The sequence below is a fragment of the Papilio polytes genome, unplaced genomic scaffold (assembly GCF_000836215.1).
Source record: "Papilio polytes unplaced genomic scaffold, Ppol_1.0 DF823835.1, whole genome shotgun sequence".
Classification (NCBI taxonomy): domain Eukaryota; kingdom Metazoa; phylum Arthropoda; class Insecta; order Lepidoptera; family Papilionidae; genus Papilio; species Papilio polytes.
Window position 1 is genome coordinate 299,621 of NW_013525369.1, and position 23,968 is coordinate 323,588.

Consider the following 23,968-nt stretch of genomic DNA (forward strand, 5'->3'; position numbering starts at 1 on the left):
ACTATGTTCTACATCTATGCCAAATTTCATCCAGATCCATCCAGCAGTTTAGACTGCAATTCTAGCAACCAAACAACCATTCCATCCATCTAAACTTTCCCATCTACGAGTATATCTATACTATTATAATAAAGTGTAAAAACACACATCTTTGTTGCCTAAGATGTCAGCAATTACAGCATATTTTTGAATAATTCATTTTTAATAAAAAGACCTACACTTACGTCACGCTTTAGGCTAGATATTTTCACGACATTAAACTTAGGGGGTAAATATTTAGGATAAAAACCCTAATGTGGGAAAGAGACTATAAGTTGCTGCCAACATCAAGAAAGCAAGATTGCTAAGGTTTGTCATGTCATGTCATTTTGACATTTGCTATTGATAATTTGACAAATATAAGTAATAAAATAAAATTTTCATAATTTCATGCGTTTGAAGCCGCACGGGAACAGCTAGTTTATTATATTAGTAAGAAGTAGAGGGATAGTAATAAAATCTAGTTTCGTGGAATGAATACAATGTTTTGCTTGTAATACTTTTAATTGCAAAATTCTTAAATAAGTTAACACTAATAACTTAAATTTTAGCTTACAATAACTAAGTAATATCACATATCATCAGCGACATTATCGACAATTCGTTAGAAAACATTTTCTTAAAATGTACTTCGAAACTTTTATACGGCAAGTCACACATTGTTTCTATCACAAGGAAATCCAACGTTTGTAAACGAAGCATTTTACATTATTTCAATCTCATTATGTAACTAATGTTTCGACTTTGGTGTGGCCTTAAAATAATTTGACAGAATTTCTATTGAACTCTCCTTTAGCTTTAGTAAAGATTTTTAAACTAGGAGTCAATATTTATGTTACAGTTGGGTACGTTTGACAATTCTAAGATCAAGCTTGTCATCTATACATATAATAAAATTGAAGTGTCTGTAATATCAAAAGAAAACTTCCAGATTTCAGAGGATGATGTATTTGCGTTGCTGATACAAAAATTGCATTTAATTTTTTTTTTGACTGTCTGTCCGCAAGCCACGTTTGTTCTGGGTAATCTCCGAAACGGCTGGGCCGATTTCGACCGAACTTTCACTGAAGGGTAGCTGACATAGACGGGCATATTATAGGGAACTTTTTTTAAAATTCCGCGCTGTCAAAATGGCGTAACGGATGGTACAAATTTGCGCAAACGAATTTTACAGGCGACAACTCGTTACATTATAAAGTACATGACATCAAGATATTATAAATCTCAAAAATCAATACAATTTTTATAAGAGAAATTGTTAATTTCTCACTTGACAATCTACATAAGAACCTACTTATTGGTATATTCACATTTCTAACCTATAATGGTTGTTTAAAAAAAAGTTATAGTTTACCAGTGTTAAAATGACGTGAAAGTCTCATGTGAGGTTTGCTAACAAAAATAACATCAATAAATATAAGTACAGCCCAATAAATAATAATGATAAATTATATACAATACCGCGTATATTGGATTGGATACTGAAGTCTGTAAGTACAAAAACTCTAACCTACATAATACCAATGAATTCGTTTTACGAAATGTTAAGCCTGCTACGCTCAGTTTTATCCTAATAATGTTTCGATAAATCTAACGTGTGTAGCGGGCTTTATCTTAAAATTAAATACCTAATTTTTTAAACTACGTACCAATAACTAATTTCAATAACCAAAAACAGGAGAGAAACACTAACGCAGTCACAGAATCTAAACACGAAGTTGATGAGGTACTGTTATTGTTCATTAATACGACAGGCCACCAATGATTGATGGAAATATATTGACTGTCTGTTTTAGGTTTTTCTGTAGCTTCCATACTATGATCTGGCATATAACTACCACATTGTGGGAAACCAGGCGGTATAGGAACCATATCTTTATGTTCACCAACCTTAAATACTAACGCCATACCAATTTCAACATGAAACTCTATATGACAATGGAACAACCAATATCCAGGGTTGTCAGCCTTAAATCTAATAACAGTATAACCACCATCAGGAACAGTAACAGTATCTTTAAGCGGTGCATTTTTTAAATTTCTTTTTAACAACCCTGCTTTATCAAATTCTTTGATTTCCTCTATCGTTGTATCATTCGCTAAACGTCTCATTCCTACTACTCTAAAATTGTGACCGTGTAAATGGAAAGGATGGTTCGCGTCAAATGTCACACCTTCATCAACGATAATAATTTCCACTACAGCATTTTTCTTGACTGAGAGTACGTGGGAACATTCACAATATCCTTCTTTACAGTCCTCACTGATGCTAGACATATTGCAAAAGTTGTCCGGCGAAGGTCTGTCGAGGAGGAGTGGGCTGGATGGCATCTTCATACTGATGTGATTAAGTTGAGGTGTATATAAACGGTTATCCTTATGTGGAACTAAAACAAAAGCATTTTATTATTAACTACTATTGTCTGCGTGGAGTAAAAAAAAAAAACAAAAATGAGTGGCCTATGTGTTCTACATCTATGCCAAATTTCATCGAGATCCGTTCAGCCGTTTAGGCTACAAACTCTAACAAACATCCATCTATCTAAACATTCGTGTTTATAATATAAGTAAGATACAAGACAATAAGCAAAATTCATTAGTTACAGTTAGATTTCATTTCAAATAAAATTTTGTGCCAATTTGCAAATGATAAAAGGTCTATTAATAAACCACTAGCTTTTGCGACTATGTTCATGTGGAAATAAAAAAAACTTAGCAAATATCCACTGTATTCTTTCAGACTATGTTGTACGTCTATGCCAAATTTTAACAACTATTGTGCCGTTCAAAATACGGATTTATAATATTAGTATAATTTCTATGAGGCTTCACGAAATACCATCAAATTTAGAATCTGCAATATATAAAATACAACTTACCTTGATAATAACCATAGTAAGGTGATCTATGGAAATGCGAATTGTTCTTAGCGTAGAAATCGTAAGCGACATAGAACTGATAATCGGCGATTTCTTTCAGGCTGTCGTCGTAGCCCTGGAGCGACCTCATTTCGGCGACGCTTATCGTTTCATTTTCCTCTTCGCCTTTATTCAGTGCGTTTAATTGCTGGGAAAAATGAGTTACTGTTAGATATAGGATCATAAAGATTGCTATAAAAATTCTACTTTTTTATTGGCAGCTTCCTTTATAGATAGAAATTACTATCTAGAATTAAGTCTAACACCTAAGCCCAAAGAATCCAGCACTTGTAATTATCTATTTCGCAGTTTTCTTTTGCTTATTTTACACACCTATTATGTCAGTGATTTTAAAATTGAATGTATTGTTACCAGTCCTTCGTTATGCAACTCTTCCCATGTCGGGTCGCCTTCAGGTTCCACGTCGGGGGCTCCTTCATAATGTAATACTGCCACTTGCTTAGCTTTCGTAAATCTGCAATAAATATTAATCTTATTATCAAATAATTTAAAACAATTTACTTCCATTTCCCTTAAATTAGGCCAGTCTTAAGTTAAAATATTTTTTTGATTTACAGTAACAGAAGTTTTTTAATCTTCAAAAATTTTACCTTTCATCGCAATCCATGAGACCTCTGAATCGTATCCAGTAGTTGTCAACATTATTGCTAGCGTCGAGCACGAAGTCGTATCTCTCACCAGCGTACGTCACCAGCGATGTAGCTAAAAATTATAAATTAATTGTAAACAAAACCCTTGTCAAGAAACTCAGAGTTTCGGATAAGTAAAGATAGAGAATAGTTTAAAAAAAATGAAAATATCCTCCAACTTACCAGTTATAGGCTCCAAATCATAACCATCTGACGCAATGACTGTTATGTTGTGGTCGTCAACTGATAACTCAATAGGGCAGTTGAGAAATTCGGCGTTGATCACACGGAAACGATACTTAAAACCCTGAAACAAAAGAACACAATCTAAAGACCATACTAAAAAAAATGATTACACAACCCTTAGATCCTTCTAGGTCATAGAAGTGATAGATACTTGAATTCCTATTCTAGTACACTAAGTAACCTTACAAATAACTGTATTTATAGGATAGGACCTAATACAGAAAAAGGAAGAACATCTTGGCTTAAAAATCTTCACCAACGGTACAACAAAAGTATGCAAGCTGCTGGGTCTGAAGTTGTTATGATGATTGCCAACCTTCGTTAGGAGATGGCCCCAGAAGAAGAAACCAAGCGCTGAACCCAAAATAGAGTCACTTCCTGAAGACACTGTCTTAATAGGTACTGGGATAGGATTAAAGTAATATCGAAGTACCCACCTTATCAACGTTAAAGGTAGCAGCTTTCATATATCTAGGTTCGGTGGTCTCATTAAATATCCTAAAGCGTCCGACACCGTTAATCAGTAACGTAGGAGGCTTGTTGTCGCCAATAGAGTGATGATGGTCCATAAACATAGACACTGATAATTCGTGAATCCAGTCAGTTACTATCATTACGTGCTCTGATCTGAAACAAAACATTGTTGTTAATAATTAATATCATGCTGGCCGCCAAGAAAACAATAGACAAAAATTGTGTTTAAAAAGAAATTTGAATGTAGAAGAGAAAAATGTGAAGCGAGCAATGTAACAACTTTTTATTTTATCAAATGCAATTTACCAATTTTTGTACATAGAGTGTGTATCAGTAAATAAAGAAGATTTTGTCAATGCTACAATTATTCAGCTATTAACGCACAATTTGACTATTTTTGGATATTGGTTTTAGGTTTGTCTTCTACTTTCTAGATGATTATTACTCTATTATGTGTTTTATTTGCGATATCGCCGTACTTCTTAATTTAGGGATTAATTTCAAACTTTTAAGAACAATTGTATTCTACGCCTATTGTTGCATTAGTCAATTTTGATTTATAAAAGACAAAATTTGAATTGAAAATACTATGATCTAAATCTGTATCAATGTATTTTGTCCAATGGTTAATAGATTATTCTCGATTGCCTAATATTAAAAACCGAACCACGACCTACCATTTCTTACATTAATCTAAATTAGTTCTTACATAAATGAGTTCAGTCGACCTGGATTGTCATCTCTGGTCATCTATCACCATTAAACTAACATGGTTAGAAAACCTTGTAACAAAAAACTAAAAGCCAACTTCCTACTACTTTCCTAATATTTAGGGTAAACCCATTATTTTTAGTAATTCAGATCAATTATAATACCTTAGCGGTTTAACAATTTGAAAGAGAAAATAAAACAAAAGCCGATAAAACAAAGCACATCGTTTAAAAGTAATAATTGATGGATACCAGAATACATTCTGTTCTATGTAATAAAATGTATTGACGGCGATAAATGTAGGTCAAGGTTGCTTTAACAAACCGTCACCACAGATTAACATTATTTTCGTTACAAAAAAAAACAGCCTATCAAATCTACTTATATCAAAATTGTGTGACAGAATTTAAATCTATATTAATAGCTGGTATTCTCATTAATTTAAAAAAATGTCACATTAACACAAATTAGAAAACAAAGCCACCAAATGTCGCTTCAACAACAAATACATCAGCAATAAGTTAATACTCCAGATGCTTACTTATCATAGTCATAGAGCTGGCCGTGAGGATCCAGGGTCCTGGGTTTTCTGATTATCAGGGCACCAGCCGCGCCGTCAGCTCTCTGCATGCCGGAATGTGAGTGCCAGAAATGTGTACCAGCGTGCGTGGCGTTAAACTTGTACCTTAAATATAAAAAAAAAATACAGATTTGTTCCATAAATTTAGTAACATGAAATATCAAATAAAATAATTTGTTTAATAAAACAAGATGGTAGTATTACTTTCAGGTAAGACCTCAATTGTTTTCTGGCCTTTCCTATTCCATACTGGTAACTACTTCTCTTCCCTTCTTACGTTTTTTTCTGAGTTCTTCAGAGTATTTTTATTATTACCTGAATGTTGATTCCGGTAAAATAGGACACTGCGTCACGTATGGAGTTCCATCCATGTACGGAGTTCCTCTCTGATGCTGCCCGTGCCAATGTACTGTTGTACTCTCAGTCATCAAATCATTTTCCACATCAACCACAATGATATCATTATGACAGACCTAGAAAGAATTGTAATAATAAAATGAAACAATACAATTCGTAAGATAGTAGTCAGTCTAAATCTACACAGATCAACACAGCTACTTTCGTGACAAAGAATGAATCATTTACCTCTATAGCAGGTCCAGGCATTTTTCTGTTAATAACGTTTAATGCTCTCCTCATACCATCTGCAGGGATACAGTCAATTCTATTACAATCCGTTAAATTGTACGGACAATCATAACAAGCTTTGCTCATTGTCTGATACCATTCCAGATTAAAATGATAATGGCAAACCATAGGTTCATCTCCTTCTATACATTCTCTTTCACAAGGATGATCCTCATTTATCAATTCGCCTGTAACTTCGTCGTATTTAACATGTGCTCTGATTTTTGATTCTTTATAAGTAGGTGAACGAAAATCGTTCTCTTCCGTATTCTTTCTATGTTTTGTAACCTCTGATACGTTCTCCGGTTTCGTTTCGTATAACACATCATTTATAGAATGGTTATAATTCGTTGGAAGTAAGACTCTGGAAGCACTTTCTAATGTCCTAAAAGATTGACTGCTATTAAATCTTCTTATGATATTTCCGTCGTTTATTTCTACATCTTCTATCAAAGGATTACTTTCTTGATTTCTCGTGTCTTCTAAATCACTTGCAATTGATTGATCTTCCAAATTTTCGAATGTACCATCACTGCTATAGTCTGTAGTTAACGTAGATATATCATCGCTGATTGGAACTCTTGGGATATCTTTTGTATCTGGAACAAGTAAAATTGCACTTATTATTGCACAATTATTTTTATTTAATGATTTTATAATTATTACCCAACGTCTAGTATATGAAGTCAAAAACAAAAACAACAATGTCTTTGTGATTTTGTTTTTTTTAATTAACAAATTGTGTTTGCTCGCGTCTTTAATTTGTTTTTGTTTACTTGTAGCGTAGTTGAAAATGTATAATGCATGTAGCGGATAGGAGCGTAGCAAAGCAATTGTACCTCCAGCTATCAAGGCTCCGAGTTGCTCAACTTAATCGCATCATTCGTCTTATACCTTGTGGATTGCGATTCATATTTCTTGATACTTTTACTTCAACACTTGCAAGTGTTTCAAAAATAGATGTGAATTTCAAAAATTGTTTTTTCTTATAGCACACGACCATAAAAGGCACTAGTTTTTTCCTGATGTTTTCGTTACTGAAGATCAAAACGTTTGGAAGGAAGTGATTGTAATTATGCTTTATAATTAATTACACTCTTTAGTAGAAATAAGAATTTTTTTTATTAATTAACTAAAATTTATTTTCAAAAAGTATCAAAACAGTTCGGACGTGCGTGCATTTCAACTGTCCATGTAAGATATCCGCTCAAATCCGCAAGTTATACGGTCTATAGGACGGAGCATTATTGTGTTGATAAGGCGCTTTTATCTTGAATTCCTTTTACCATTCTAAGGGAGGATTAACGCAGCATCAAAGAAGGACATACAATGAGTCATAAATATCTCCGACTTAAGGATAATATTTCGTCCTTAAAAAGTAATTACTTTCCCTTTATATTTAAAGACAAACAATGCGATATTAAAGTTACTCTTTTGTTAATATTTGTTGACAATACGTGATATTTGAATTAGTTTTTTTATTATTTAGTTTTTTTAAAGATAATATTTGCTGTTATAAACCGTTTAATCTGATGAAATTGCGTGCATGAGACCTAAATTTGAATGTCAATGAGCTGCAAATACTTCGCTAAATTGCCAAATTTATGTGGCCGCTTGCTTGAAAACTCTGTAACGGTAAATTGAACTATAGAAGGACCTTACTTTTAGTATGAAAAATCAATAAATTAAACCTCTAAGTAACCTCTAAGTAAGTAACGTAACCTCTCAGTCTGCGCGGAGATTAAACAAAACTGCAGACAACTAATTACTGTGTAACAAAGATAACTATTTCTTTATTCTATAAAATAGTATACATTTAAACAAAGAATAGTTTCAATAGACTTGGTAAGAAAACAATGAAATAAAACCTTGACCCAGAAGAATATAAAAGTACGTAAGAAAATCGATACTTACAAGTAACAGACAGACTCACGAGCAAGAAGCAAACTGCGTACTGAAATCTGTACATCATTGCTAATCTGAAACAAAACAACACATGGTATTAAAAATTAAAAATATTAATCACTAACGATCCCCCTAGCTTCCCCTAAGTGGCAAAGAATGTAAGATTCATATATTTTCTTATTCATGCCGTAAAGATCAATTCGAATCGTTTTAGATTAATTAAATAAAAGTGAACTTCCGAAACAAACAGGGCTAGCACTACATAATGTCATCGAGGTTAGTCTCATACTTACGATTACAAAAACTCCCTCGAAAATATTCATGCTGGTTCCCATGTTTAAGAATATATACGTTTTTAGAAGAATAAGAGAGAATACAACATGTTATGTATATTTATTTAGGCAGTGAAAATCCGCTGGTTTATGTACTGTTTAGAATACAAGAGTTTATTAACTATAATTGTATCGAACGGTACTACATACTTATAGACAATAATAAAATTGTAACAACGCGATTATTTTTCGATACTCAATCCACCGTTCCCGCCAGGAATGGCGCGCTTAACCTTAATTTAGATTGACATTGACAGATGTCATAGGGATGGGACGTGTATGGCAATGATGTAGTGTTGCGCCGCTACTCCAGCAAGATACCGATTTGTTTCTTAACAGTACGTACCAAATATAGCTTTTTTAATATAATATAATAAAGTATTTCTTTTTTTACAATTCTGTATTAAGCTTATCTTAAGAACACTTGGTCTAAAATTTAGCTCTGCACAAAATGCAGGCGGTAACTAGAGGCGAAGTAACACGAGAAAATAGAATAAATTTTTAATGAAAATGTTAGGAGACGGCGCGATAGAGGGCGCTTAAGTGCACTTAGGTAGACAACTCGCTTATTGTGTCTATTATGTTCTTTGTTGTAAAGAATAAAATAATTTAAATCCGAAAAAACGGACACTACATCAAATGTATTTTTTTTTATTCAGTTAAACAGAGATTCTCAAACTTTTCTCTCGTAGAATCCTTTCAAAGTTTAATTGTTTCGATGAACTCGCTACTAAAAATTCTTCATTAAATAATGTATAACTTACTTCCTGCTATTACACTTCCAGCGAGTTTTCTGTGGTCCTAGAGGGTCAACCTGGACCACTTCGGAGGATCGTGGGGTCAATCTGGACCAATTTATTCTCTATCTCTCTTAATTGTTTCATTAAAAATTTAATAGCCTAGCAACATTAGGGAATTCAAACTGGCCAGTAACATAAATATTCAGATTTAAAAAAAACAAATGAACCTAAATTCACAGGTGAGTATTCGTTAAAAATAAACAGCTTTGAGCGTCTAAAACAACACAACACTTGGTTAGGTAGTATCACTTCGCACGAAAGCTACAGTCAGATATATGGTAGCAAAGTATTAAAACGGGACAGAAAACACGTTTTAAAAACAAACATTTTTCAGCGTGACACGGTGACACGACTTTAGAGAAATGTAAGCGAGGATTTAAAGGATTTCGCGTGTTTACGTGACTCGTTGAGATGTGATTGCGCGGTATTATGTATTTAAAAATATTCTAAACTTCAAACACGTTACACTACAACGAATATAATTTGCAATTCTTTAAGATTAGTACAGTCAGCTGCATATGTATGCATTTATAAAACTTTACAAACTTTGATACGCCTTCATCACTCCCTTCACAATCATGCCCCCTTTCACTAAATACATCCATCTCTTTCTAGGTCTACCTCTACCGGTGTACCCCTCCACATTCATAACTAACATTTTCCTTGTTACATGCGATTCATCCCTCCTCATAACATGCCCATACCTTGCTAACCTTTTACTCCTTAGCTTCTGATACTGTCCGAATTTTGAAACCTATCTTACATTTTTTTGTAGCTATGGTAAGTGTATACACATTTATGAAGCCGTCTGTACATATAGCTTCACAAATGATTGATATATTACATCAACCATGTTTATCTCTTAAACGCAAGCACACTCCCGGAAATCTGCGGTGTTCCACTTACAAAAAAAAATACCTAATCTTGTAACTTCTTCTAAGAAGCAGTGAGTTGCGCAAAATACGGAATAATAATACAAAGCAATTCGCCTAGAAATAGAAACATTTAATAGCTACATCCTATTTGTTTTTGTTTCGTCCCAATTAGTAAAAAACATTCAAACGATTGTAGATTTTAAATCCTAACAAACAAACCACGCCACCAAATATTCCAATTGTACCTGAAGATAGCAAGCATTTAAAGAATTTCAGTCGTCACTAACCTAACGCAATCTGGCGGCAAAAAAACGTAATAAATGTAAAGCGAGTCAAGGCTGTAATGTATGTATTCAGTTTGCACGGAACCAGCGCATGATCAACTAATATGTGGTTACCCTAAATCTAACAGGTTTACGACTTATAATCAAAATGCAACTAACTTAAAATACGTGCACGAGCACGGTCACGTGACAATATTAGTATTTTACAAATTAAAATTCTAACGTTAAGAAGATTAAAGTAAATGTTCTCATTTCACTCTTAGAAGGATCAGAATAAGTCTTCATCGTTTAAATTCCAAATCGATCTATTACATTTCAGTCATTTTTTTTACTGCATCTATCCATAGTAATAAAAAAATGTAATAGAAATCTATCTCGTATCTATTTGTAAACAATAATTAATTTAAAAAGTTTTTCAACATGTTTTTGTTTCAATTTTTTATTCGTACCCACTATCCTTTAGTAACAATGGACTCTTATCACTTAACTATAACTTAGCAATTTATATCAAGTATCGTGATGTGCAAACGAGACGTGTAGAAGCAAAACAAACCAGTCACATGATTGAGATGCGTCTGACGTAACGTTCCGTTGAATGACCTCTGGAGTTATTCTGATAACATAAAGCGATACAACTACGAGACAACTTATTGCAATGTTATTGTTTTTTTATTATTTTTAGACTTTAATTTATATTGTAATATCTCAAATTATTTCCCTAAAGGACAAATACATCGTAACTTAAAGTTTATTAAATTTCAAGATTCTTTGGGTACTTAATTTTTTTACTCTATATCTATGGTATTACTTAATTATGTTAATAATTGTTAAAATCACATTTTTGTACATATGTTTAAATACTGAAACGTACATATATTAAAACAAACTGTCTTAAAAATTAAATTACAACCGATGAGCAATATCGCAACAACATCGCTTCAGTATCGCGAGCAATTTCCGGAATACTACAACGGCATTGGTTGTAAATCATAACGACAAACTTGAAACCGTGTCAATGACAACGCATAGTAATGTCTCGCATTTTTACCAAATGTAATTGTTTGTATACAAGGCAATTACTCGTAAATTGGCATTATTTTTATTTTCATTAATACATAATTTACCCGAGTTCTTACGGTGAAGGAATTCAAAGATATGTGTGTAGTCAACCAACCCGGAGTGGGCCAGCGTGGTTGACTATGGCCTATTCACCACTTACTTAAGGTAGGCTCCGAGGCCCTCGGTGCAGTCGTATAGTGAGCTGGTGATGATGATGATGATGAGTTGAGCACATAGACTGTGCAGTAAGCTAAGATAAGCATTACGCCAGTAGCACCGTGCATTAATTTTAATTGTACGCAGGTTATCTCAGTGTCGTAATAATTCGGCTTGACACTCACTCGTCCTTGCTTTCTATCGTGGTTTAGAGAAAGGTGCAGTGCTCTGTGCAGTATAACAATTTGAAACGAAATTTTGTTTTCGATCATTTACTTGATTTTAAAATGTGAGTGACATGAATAAAAAGGAAATCAGTTTTGCATTTGTTTTAAATGTAAATAGCAAATGCTGAATTTTCCCTTTCAATTCGGGAATAAAAACTTTTCCGTATCGCTTACCTGCTTCTAAAAAAGGGTCTCACGAAAAAGGTTTGAATGAAAATGACATTAAAAACAAAATGAGATCAACAATTTTCCCTCACAATTATGTCGAAACTCTAACCTTCATTAAGGGTGACCTTGTAACGAGAATACAGGACACGGATTTAATCACATGAATCATAGGTTTTCCTACATAACTATACTAAAAACAAATGGTTAGTGGAACAAAGGTTTAAATTAGATCCTTTGTAGTGTGCTTATAAAAGCTTGTTATTGTTAGTTATAATTCGTATCATGCTTTTTACGTTTTAAATATTACAATACATGAATAAAAAAATTAAATGGATTGATACTGGAAATTCTTGACTTGAGATAAAACAGTAATTTGTTTTAAAATCGATATAAAAATAATCTATCACAGTTTTCATAGAGAATGAAAGAGACAATACTATTCTAAATGAATTAGTGAACAATTACGGAAAGTCCTGCATTATTTGATTAAAGGCCTGTCCCACCAAAATGTAAACTGTCTGATAACAATCGAACCTGTGGAATATATGATGGAAATATCGGATTTTGTTTCCTTAAGTTACAGCGTCTATCAACCAGTGGAGGGACAGTCCTTAAATCTCAGTAAATGTATCACAATAATGCTACTCTACTATCTACATTATCTCATACTGTGACGTCATGGTGGTTAATAGACTAAGCATTAGCATAATGTTTTATTGTTAAGTTACCATTGATATATTGAGGAACTATTCGTATAATTATTACTTCACGTTTGATGTGACCTTTGTTATACGTGACATGATGGGTGTAGAAACCTTGTAGAAAATTGTAGCTTAAAAAGAAGCTATAACAAGATTACAAACGTAGAAATGCTGAGGGTGTTTAGGGTATATCAACATCATCATCATCATCATCATCATCATCATCATCACCAGCACCACCACCACCACCACCAGCCTTTATCTGCCTTTAACCTGATTTTATGTATGATTTCGTTTAATTTTCTCTGTTAGAGTTAAGGCTTGTGCCACCACTGGCTCGGGGACACTCAGATTGCTTAATAATGACGTCACTGTCATATACGGGAACATCCGATATTTCCGTCACATATTTTACACCTTAGATTGTAATCAGACTATTTACAATTTGATAGGACAGGCCCTTAATCTAGTAATTCTTATACTAAGTTCCCTTATAATGTTATGAAAGAAATTAACGAATTAAATTAATTAAATTTATGATTGTGGTGCCGGAGGCCTAATTTAATTCCCTTTCTCTTTACCATCCTTTCCTTATAAGGAGAGGATGGGAAGGGGAAGTGGATTTGACGAAGGAGGAGATGCATATGAAGGGGTATCCTCCTTATGTGCGTCTCCTCCTCTGTCGGATAAGGGTAAGCAACGCATCTGTAATAGCGGATGTCTCTGGGCAGCGGTCGCTTCGCCATTTTGGCGGATTCAGGTGGCCGCTTGCTCGTTTGCCACCATATTTTATAAAAAAAAACATTGATAGATTAAACTGTGACTTATTTCTTATATTTTTAATACAATTTTAATGATGTGTAAATTTACTAACTTATTTAAATGACATTAGTGTCAATGACGTATAAAAACGTGATAAACATTGAAATGGCGCGAGGATTTGTTTCAATAATGCCACCGATGTTATATCATATTAATTAGCATTTTAAAATAACTTCGAAAATTACGAAACCGTAATAAAAACCGAACGAGATCATTGACATTCCTTTAAAGTATTTATTTCAATAAAAAAACAGAACGAATATTATGTTAAGATAAACACAAAGAAACCATAAATTGCTGTATGGATGGATTAGAGTCTGCTGTCTAAACGTTTGATTGCGATGAAATTTGACATAGACATAGAGGTTAGTCTGGAAGAACACAGGCTACTCACTTTTGTTCTTATAATTCCACATGAAGGGAGTTCGAGCCACAGCTAGATATTTATAAGGTGAAAAGCAAGCAAGAGGTTACCAGAATGCGTCAAAATAGACCGCAACCGCTGCCCATAGACACTTGCATTGGTAGATATGTCAACCTGATGAAGTCGCGAGCAACTAGTGTCAAAAAAACCATCGACAACTAACAACATTCACTTGTTTACATTTTAACAATAGTCATTGAAGGACGTTACGAATTTAGCCCTTGTCAAGTGAAAGGATTAAAGTGACAATCAGAAGTGACGTCGAAGCATTACAATAAAATGCTTTTTATTGTGACTCTAATTGTTGATTGCCAGACTCACAGTAGGGATTTTACATAGAAACGTAGGTTATTTTAAGTAACTTCTCAATTGTGAACTCCTAAAGCATTAACAACCAAATCTATTTGACGTGTGAGTATCATCGACTTTTTATTTCTTAACCAATTTATAGTCAAACAAGGATCTCAATAAGTTTTGTCAAAAAGAATGTAAAACCTGCATAGGACCAAAAACGACATTAAAGGAAAAAATATATGAAATCTACAGTACGAAAGGGGTCTTGTGACACTTGCTGAGCTGTCATATTTAAGTTTGATGGAACCAACGGGCCAAATAATCTTATCGGTCTATACTAGTATATAACAAATGACGGTAGTAATTGGTTTCTTTTTTCTATAAGCAGCTGTAACCGACGAATGTTTGACAGATGCGTTGTCCATAACCGTGAAGGAACAAATAGAAATTGGGTAATTCCACGCTCGCGGTTTTTTTTTTAATGTATTGACGGATCACAAGGTTAATTACCTACGACGGAATAATCTATAGTCTTTACTTATACTATGAATTCCTGGATTTCGCACGCGACTGCGTCCGCGTGGAATTAAAAAAAAAGAAAAATTAGTAGCCTATAACTTCTTCCAGAGTATCCTTTACATCTATACCAAATTTCATCGAAATCGGTTCAGCCGCTCAGGCTACAAACTCTAACAAACATCCATCCATCTGAACTTTCGCATTTATATTAGTAAGATAAATTTGTATTTTTATATGTATTGAAATAACTTCAAAACAACTGGGCCGATTTCAAAAATTCTCTTACCATTAGAAAGCTACGTTATCGCTGAGTAACATAGGATTAATTTTAAAATTTCACGTGAACGAAGTCGCGAGCAACAGCTAGTGTTAAATCAATTAAGAGTTATGAACTCATACCAGCACGTGTTTAGGTAAGGAAATCTTAAGTATTTCCTATTATTGTACGTGTAAATCTTTATAGTCACGTGTTACTTTTGCACAATATTATCAGATTAATTTTAAGTCATAAAAACTATGTTACTCTAATATTAAAGTAAAAAACCGACTTTTGAGTACAATAAAATTAATCTATTCCGTTTTGATGAGTCACAGATAAAAATTCATTTGTATTCCAGTAAAATGATCGAAATTATTTTTTACTATTCAATTCATTATTTACTAGCTGTTGCCTACGATACCATCCGTGTGGTATTAAAACAAAAGTAAGTAGCCTATGTGTTCTTCCATACTCTGCTCTACATCTATGCCAAATTTCATACATATACGTTCAGCCGTTTAGGCTACATACTCTAACAAACATCCATCCATCTAAACTTTCGCATTTTTAATATTAGTTAGAAGTTAGATTAAATTACAACTTCAGGAAAGTCTTTTGCGTTTTATCAAGTCATCATCACTAGCTCACTATACGTCCCCGCTGTGGGGTTTGGACCATACCCTAAGTTAGGGTGACTAGGCAATAGTCAACAGCGCTGGCCCAGTGCAGGTTGGTTGACTTCACACATATTGAATTTCTTCGCCGATTTGTGCAGGCATCACGATGTTTTCCTTTCCAGTAAGAACGCCGGGTAAATTATATACATATAAAAATTCCGAATGACATTGATACAGATCGGATTCGAACCCAAGACCTGTAGATTACAAGTCAAGTGCTTAAACCACTGAGCCACCGACACTCATTACACAACTTAAGTATTAACGTATAATTACAAAAAAATACAATTCCATAATAGAAACATTTTATGCAAATTGTAACATTGAACACCGATGCAATAAATTTTTATTATCTGTCTCAAGTAAGTTAAAAAGTAAATTTATTTGCGGTACTATGTCCATATATCGAGCGACTGCAAACGTGCTTGGAAATGTGCGGCCGGTGCTTTGGTTTCCCCCACAACGTTCCATGAGATAGATGCCTAAAAAAGTTTTCCAACGTGGTGTTTCCCCCATTTTATTTCTTTTAATTTAGTGAAAAAGATAAAACCTAGCACGCTGCCGCTAAACCCAACTGGATAAAATTAACTACAAATCATAATAATATTACAAATGCGAAAGTTTAGATGGATGGATGTTTGTTAGAGTTTGTAGACTAAACGGCTTAACGAATTTCGATAAAATTTGTTATAGATTTAGAGAATAATCAGGAAGAACACATAGGCTACTCGCTTTTGTTTTTTTTAATGTGGAATTAACAGACGGAGCCGCGGGCGAAAGCTAGTCTTACATAAAGATATTTCGTAAAGATTTAACAGCTTTGGGTATAACTCTTTAGTCACCCTTTGATTCCTACGAGCTTATTAGTGCACACACTACTCGATTTTTTAGTTGTGCAACTAAACAGTAGAATTAAACAATCAACAATCGCACAACCCTCGTGCGATAGTTTAGTCAAAATTGTGCTTGTTATTGTCGAAGTTTCTTATTTTAACGATACGTTACATTACTCGATGTTATCTTGTGCATCTTAAGGCTTGATTTTTTATAATCCTTTGGACTAACCAATTGAATTGAATAACTACAGTCTACAATACTGAGGAAAAATACAAGACACCTCAGTTAATAATAGACTTAAGCTATCAAAGGTCACATTTTGGTCGTCGTCAGAAGCATGGTGGGACTGCCCCTCCTTTAGAGGATCGAATGTAAAATAGACATAAAATCTACCTCAAATAAGAGCCTAGATCTGCTGACTCCATCCATAGGTCAGGTTTATTGATAGAAAAATAATACTTCTTTTAAATCCGACCACAAATCTACTAATAAAAACCATTTCAATATGGCATGGTCGCACAAAATGGACACTTTTCATCATATCAGCTGTTATCAATGTTCTTATTTTTAATGCGTTTCTTAAAAAAGCATTTAGAACATTTTAATATCCAAATATAGCTTAGGTTATCGTTAGGTTACTCTCGTGGGTTTGCCCATGTTTTTCCCCACGTCAGTCTAAAAATATATTGCTTAGCAACGTTACCTTACGTCTGTTTTATTTAATCTACCATTTTAATCATATTACGTTATTGCGCTTACATTAACAATGAGATGAGAGGTCAAGGTGACATGCAACTTAGAGTTAGGCAATACAAACTTAACGTCAGGGCTGTCAAAACTAAAAGTAAATATTAAATTCGTTTGTATAATTTTGAAATAAAACTTTATCTTAAAATGACAAAATACAAGAATGCGTTTTAATTTTTTTGTATTCATTTTTTAATAAGAAAAATAAGTCTTGGTTGTACATCTGAGTATTTTTCTAGTAAATTTGAGAAAATAATTTGAAATTATCCATTAAGTTTCACTATATTTATGTTACATTTTGTTTAATTTCAATTGAATTACTAACAAATTCAGATACAGATTAGGAAACTCTTTTTCAACTAGAAGTTTTAAATTTACGTATTAGATTCATAAATGAAAACATTTTCATAAAATTACGAATATTAAAATACATTATAAAATATAAAATTACAATAACCTTGTATATAATCAAACGTATTGATTATTTCTTTATTTATTCAGTCACGATTATGTTCAACATAATATTTCTATTTAAAATAAATTTAAGTAACTTTAAAATTTTTGCCAACCCTACTATCTTAACGTATTTTAGAGTACTCTGGGCAGTTTTAAGTACAAGAAATATACCAAAGAGGTCATACGATTGAGCAAGATTTAAAAGATTTTGTAATCGTATTATTCATATATTATATATTAAAAAAATAATTTGAAACAGAAAGGTCGTTCATAGGCTCGAGGCTGAGTTACAGCCATCTCTAACTTAAAGAAACTTAAACCATTTAAGTTCTAATCTAACAGTGTCCTAAGATTGATTGCCTTCACATCTTTATACCTATTCATGTTTTGTTAGTTAAGGCACATAAAATCATTAGTTATATTTTAAAATATACAATTCAATTTTTTGATGAAGAATTAATAATAAAATATTGCATTTAAAAGCATTTGTTTTAATTGTTCTAAGTACATTAAGATTAAACTAAAAAAATATATTGTAATAATTAAATATATATGTTTTAAAGCTTTAAAAATAATTTGTAAATAATATAAAAAAAACAATAAAATAAATGATCACTTACCGAAATTATAATAAAATCCAAAATAAAAACAAAATCACAGCCTTTAAATAACAAAAAAAAATATCACAGGCAGGCTAACATTAAACCAAATAAAAAGAATAATTAAAAAAATAATTTTTAAATTTCGAACACACGCGGAATATTTTTAATAATCCGCTCGTGTGTTAACGATGCAGGTTGTTGGTTTACTGAATGACCACCAATGTACTATCACTTACAACGCATCTTAGCGGCCTTGCCCCACGCTGTTGCGGATATTCGGAACTATAGACGTATTAACTTATCTGACCCGGTAGCACGCAGCTTCGCGGTTAGCGTTCCTTCTGCCAGAAAATAAAACAAAAAAAAATAAAGATCACATCTTAGACAAAATATGACAACGCAGTTAAAGAGTACGAGATTATCGTGACAATTTTTTAATTAACTAATTATTTTTTGTTATTTAGTCATTCATTCTCACCGGGTCAGATAAATTTGTCTTACTAAAACTATGACGACACAAAACAAATCGATGTTATAATTAAACAATGTCATCGAGACGTGAAAAAAAAATACATTTAACAAGTTGATAACAATACAAAATGACCGATTAAAATATTATGTTGGAACAAAAAAAAAACAATGTAATTAAATTACGATAAAATTTCTAAATTTTAAACGCAAATGTCTCTATGAATTATTTGAAAAAAAATGGTCATAACAGAAAACTGCATGTACTAAACACTATATTGTAATTGTGTTTTTAAGAAATGAAATATAAACACAAACGCTCCATTTTCCTTATCTTCAGCAATTAATTGAATAAATAATTAATAAGAGTCTTGAATGGAAAATAATATCATGATTCATAAGTTTTCTTTACAAATTTCCAATCTCTTTTCATCCTTTTACTTTAAAATATCATCAACTTGCCCTTATCCCTTACGGAGGGTCGGCACAGTATTTGCTGCTCCATACATCTCTATCAGCCGTCATATCTGAATCTCTTAAGCATATCCTCTTTCACACAATCCATCCATACTTTCTTCGGTCTTCCTCTGCCTTTGTAGAGGAAGTCTTACTTTTAAATATCATATAACTAATTTTAACCTCTTAATTCTTAACATCTAGATTAAGACCATTGTTGCTAATAGCTGACCTAACAATGCGAACATATTTCTCAACGATTTATCACCACGAAGATCGGGTAATATTGTGCAAGATTGAACTCGTCTCGCAAACGAGTTTACTACACACCTATTCAAACTTAATGGACGCTCGCTATTTTGTATGCGAACAATTTTTAAATATCCGATTGTATAGACATTTATACTAATATTATAAAGAGGGAAACTTTTTTGATTGTCATGAGTAGCCTCAAAAAATACTTGGCCGATTTTAAAAATTCTTCGACCTTAAGAAAGTTTATTTATCTGTGAGTAATATAGGCTATATTTTTTCATTACTTTATTATTATTTTAAAATTTCACGCGGACGGGGTCGCGGGCAAAAGCTAGTGTATAATAAAGTGCAAACTCTTTACTCTACATCCGATTCAACGCTGTAACTCTTCAGTTCTCAAAAATTTCTGTTAAAATACTTTTATTAGATATCTTTATTACATTAACTACCCTTACCTCATATCTAACTTCAGAATATTACGAAATTTTCCTAAAACAAATGATTGGTTATTGTTTAATTTACAACTACATACTGGAACGAAACTAACATTTCGCTTTACGAAGCTTACAATCTGACAGTCGTCAAAAATTTAATGAAATGCAATTGAAGCGTGGCCATATCTTTTAAGACGTTGCTACATATTTGTCGTTTCTTTATTTGACCGTTAGTCGTTTACGCACAAGCTGCAATAAAATTTGAATCTCATAATACATTTTGCGGCTTTTATCACGTTCTTGAGAAACAAAACGGTATATTTACTGTCATTGAAGTGTAATATTTGCTTCCGGGGATTTTATTTGATGACTAATAAACTGTTAATGTATATACTTCTAACTACCTGATGCTCGCGACTTCGTCCGTGTGAAATTAAAAAATAATACAATATACAGCCTATGTTACTCACAGATAAATTACCTTTCTAAAGGTGAAAGGTTTTTTAAAATCGGCCCAGTAGTTTCCCGTGAATCAAATACATGCAAAAATACAAATCTTTCCTCTTTATAATATTAGTGTTACAAACGTGCGAATGATGACGAACGTTAAAAGTAAATCAGTCTAATATAGTAAAATACAAAAAGAATCTTTGGTCAAAGAAAACCGCTTTATGCTATAATACTTGTAGATTTTAAACTTATATTCAGAATCTATTAAAAAGAAGATGAGGTTAATATGGTAGCGTCTATTTTAGAAAACATTTTTGAGAAAATATCATTGTTACTTATAAACTACGTCTGAGGTCTTATTAGGAATAATCATGAGAATGTCATCTACAAAATTTGAAATAGATTAGTACAATATACACAGACACATCTCATACCTTTATCGATGACATTACGGTTTCGCAGTATTCCTGATAGACCTCCAGAATAATAAATAACTTGATGACGTCTAATATCTCATAGTAACAAGGAAAAAGGATATCAAGGTTTGGCCAAAAGCCTTGAACCCAATGCTATGCAATTAAATTAAAAAAACCGAAAACATAGCGTCGTTCCTTTTCTCGCAAAAATCCTAAAATGTAATGTTAAGCGTTATATTATTATAATAAATCTCTGCAATTCCGTTACATCGTATAAATTCACTCAAAACATGATAAGTGGTTACGAATATTTTAAAGATGGCCGTACATTGTCTCTGGGTTTATCTTTATGGGTCTTCACTTTACTGCCATAGACTTAAAACTGATCGTAAAACCTAGAACTCTTTACTGCCGACATGAACAAATACTTGCAAAAGATTAAAAAATAAAAATTAATATAATGGTTGAAATATTTTTAGTTACAACAATGAATATTGGTCTATGTTATGTCTATTAGATTTAATAATACTTGTCCATCATACTAGTACAGTAGAACCTCGATAACTTAAACCTCGGTAACTTAAAAACCTCTATAACTTCAAAAAATACTATGTTCCCTTCCCATCAGAGCCCAAAACCTCTATACATAGACTCTTGATAACTTAAAACCTCTATAACTTGAAAGTTGCGTTTCCTTTGACTTTAACTTATCGAGGTTCTACTGTGTTATAAATGCGAAAGTTTACATGGATGGATGTTTGTTAAAGTTTGTAGCCTAAACAGTTGAATGGATTTGGATGAAATTTGGTACAGATGTAGAGCATGGTCTGGAAGAATACAAAGACTAGGCGTTTTTGTTTTGTTTTTTTTTAATACCTTGCCGTCAAAGTCGCAGGCGAAAGCTGTACACGAAATGAATTTAGATCCCTGAAATAATCGCAGTTAGATAGTTTTCTAAATATTAATTTGCTTACGCGAGATTAAATTTGCGAAATCTTGTCAAACTGGTTTAGAAAGCAGATATATTCTGTAGCTATAATCACTAACAAAGATCACGTATCACATAAAATGTATCAATAACTCTCCTTACGATCAATACTCGTTTATAAAAATAATTACACAGAGCAATGTTTACTGGCATTTTTGTGTAAATGTGAAGCTCGCAAAATAATGTACTTTAATTCGTTTTCTAAAACAGATTGAACTATATAATCTTGTTGAGTAATATATTCTCTAACTCTTTAAAACGTTTTTTTTTTCTTTTTTTTATATGAATCCCACCCTTTTCGCATAGGAAGGGGAAATGTTCTGTTTATACGCGTCTCCTCCGTCAATCAACGGTAGGCAACGCATCTGCAATTGCGGATGTTTATAGGCAGCGGTCGCTTTCCATTTCAGTGGATTCAGGTGGCCGCTTGCTGGTTTGCCATCTTATTATATAAAAAAGGTGGCAAACGAGCAAGCGGCCACCTAAATCCGCCAAAAAGTCAAAGCGACGTCTGCCTATAGACATCCACAATTGAAGCGTTGCCTACCCTTAATCGACGTTGGAGGAAACGCACATAAAGAAGATATTTCCCCTTCCTATGCGTCTCCTCCAGCGTCAGATCCACGTTCCACTTCCCATCCTTTTCTCAATAAAAAGGATGAGAAGAAAAAGGGACTACAGTTGGGTCTCCGGCACCACACTTTAACGAAACGCGGAATTACGCCTGTTTTCGTGGTCGTGGTATTACATCGGGCGAGCCGACTCTACAGTGAGAAGATGTTAAAACAGGCTATACCACTGTTTTATGTTTGATATAGGAAGTTTCGACTGCCTAAATACATTAAAAATGACTTTTCTACAAACAATGTAAATCTATTTATTTCTCAATTTAACTTTCAGGATTACTTAAAGAACAAGAGAATAAACGCAATTAAAGACCATGAAATGCAAACTTATAAAACATTGTTACAAATTCGAACATATCTCATTGTCATTTAGAATTCGGAAACAGATAAGTGAATTAATTCGTATAAAATTAGAAGCATTGATAAAAGTAACAAAAACAATAACGAATCGACTATAGGTAAAGCGTGCACATAACATATTGCTATCCCTTTCAATCTCTTTTAGAAAACTGCGATAACTATATATTTTTTATTCTGTTTCTGCAGTGGAAACTGTTCGTTACGACCGTGAACATAATCAATAATTCGGAATTTAGCAATGACATTATCTATGTTATTTTGACGGATCTTCGGTCATGGTTACTCTATTACGTATTGACTAGTCATCATTAGCTAACCAAATTACTTAAGTTTATTTAAGGTGGTTTTCCACTAAGCATCTCGTAGCTTGATCGCGTTTGTTTCCGCACCATTGAAACTGTAGATAATTATTAGACTGGATTTAAATGTTTTTCATATATTATTAATAGCAATACTGTTTTTTTTTATAACTAGATGTTGCCCGCGACTTCGTCCACGCAATATTAAGATAAAAGTAGCCTATAATATGTCCGTCTATGTCAGCTACCCTTCCGTGAAAAACTAATCGAAATCGGTTCAGTCGTTTCGGAGATTACCCGGAACAAACGTGGCTTGCGGACAGACGGACAAATTTTTAAATGCGATTTCTGTTATCCACCATCACCAGCTCACTATACGTCCCCACCGAGGGGCGCGAAGCTTACCCTAATACGGGGTGACTAGGCCATAGTCAACCACGCTGGCCCAGTGTGGGTTGGTTGACTTTACACATATCTTTGAATTTTTTCGCCGATATGTGCAGGTTGCATCACGATGTTTTCCTTCACCGTAAGAACGTCGAGTAAATTATGTACATAAGAAAATTCGAAAAATCGAAAATCACATTGGTACATGGCGGGATTCGAACCCAAGACTTGTAGATTACAAGTCAAGTGTTGAAACCACTGATCCACCGACGTTTTCTGTTATCAGCAACGCAAATACATCATCTTTCCGTAATCTGGAATTTTTTCCTTTGATTTTACAAACAGACACACCAATTTAGATTAACTGTGCTACCAATTACTATTTTTTGACCGACTTCCCAAAAGAAGGAGGTATTCAATTCGTCGGTATATTTTTTTTT

General features: G+C 33.2%; 1 protein-coding gene across 3 annotated transcripts in view; it reads right to left on the minus strand.

The window, feature by feature from the left end:
* Positions 1 to 1,547: 1,547 nt before the first annotated feature.
* The window catches only part of LOC106103244 (laccase-4-like), a 49,062-nt gene continuing 26,641 nt past the window's right edge, over positions 1,548 to 23,968 (minus strand). The window contains exons 1-11 of one of the 3 annotated variants that reach the window (XM_013282942.1): positions 18,408 to 18,451; positions 8,160 to 8,224; positions 6,204 to 6,844; positions 5,934 to 6,091; positions 5,580 to 5,723; positions 4,291 to 4,480; positions 3,791 to 3,914; positions 3,569 to 3,680; positions 3,330 to 3,432; positions 2,919 to 3,105; positions 1,548 to 2,426 (exon numbers count right to left, since the gene is read on the minus strand). In XM_013282942.1, the coding sequence (XP_013138396.1) occupies positions 1,681 to 2,426; positions 2,919 to 3,105; positions 3,330 to 3,432; positions 3,569 to 3,680; positions 3,791 to 3,914; positions 4,291 to 4,480; positions 5,580 to 5,723; positions 5,934 to 6,091; positions 6,204 to 6,844; positions 8,160 to 8,217 (2,463 nt within the window). In that variant the 5' untranslated portion in view covers positions 8,218 to 8,224; positions 18,408 to 18,451 and the 3' untranslated portion in view covers positions 1,548 to 1,680. Of the gene's footprint in view, positions 2,427 to 2,918; positions 3,106 to 3,329; positions 3,433 to 3,568; positions 3,681 to 3,790; positions 3,915 to 4,290; positions 4,481 to 5,579; positions 5,724 to 5,933; positions 6,092 to 6,203; positions 6,845 to 8,159; positions 8,225 to 9,246; positions 9,344 to 18,407; positions 18,452 to 23,968 lie in introns of those variants that run through there. The other 2 variants (XM_013282943.1, XM_013282941.1) reach the window with 2 other exon arrangements.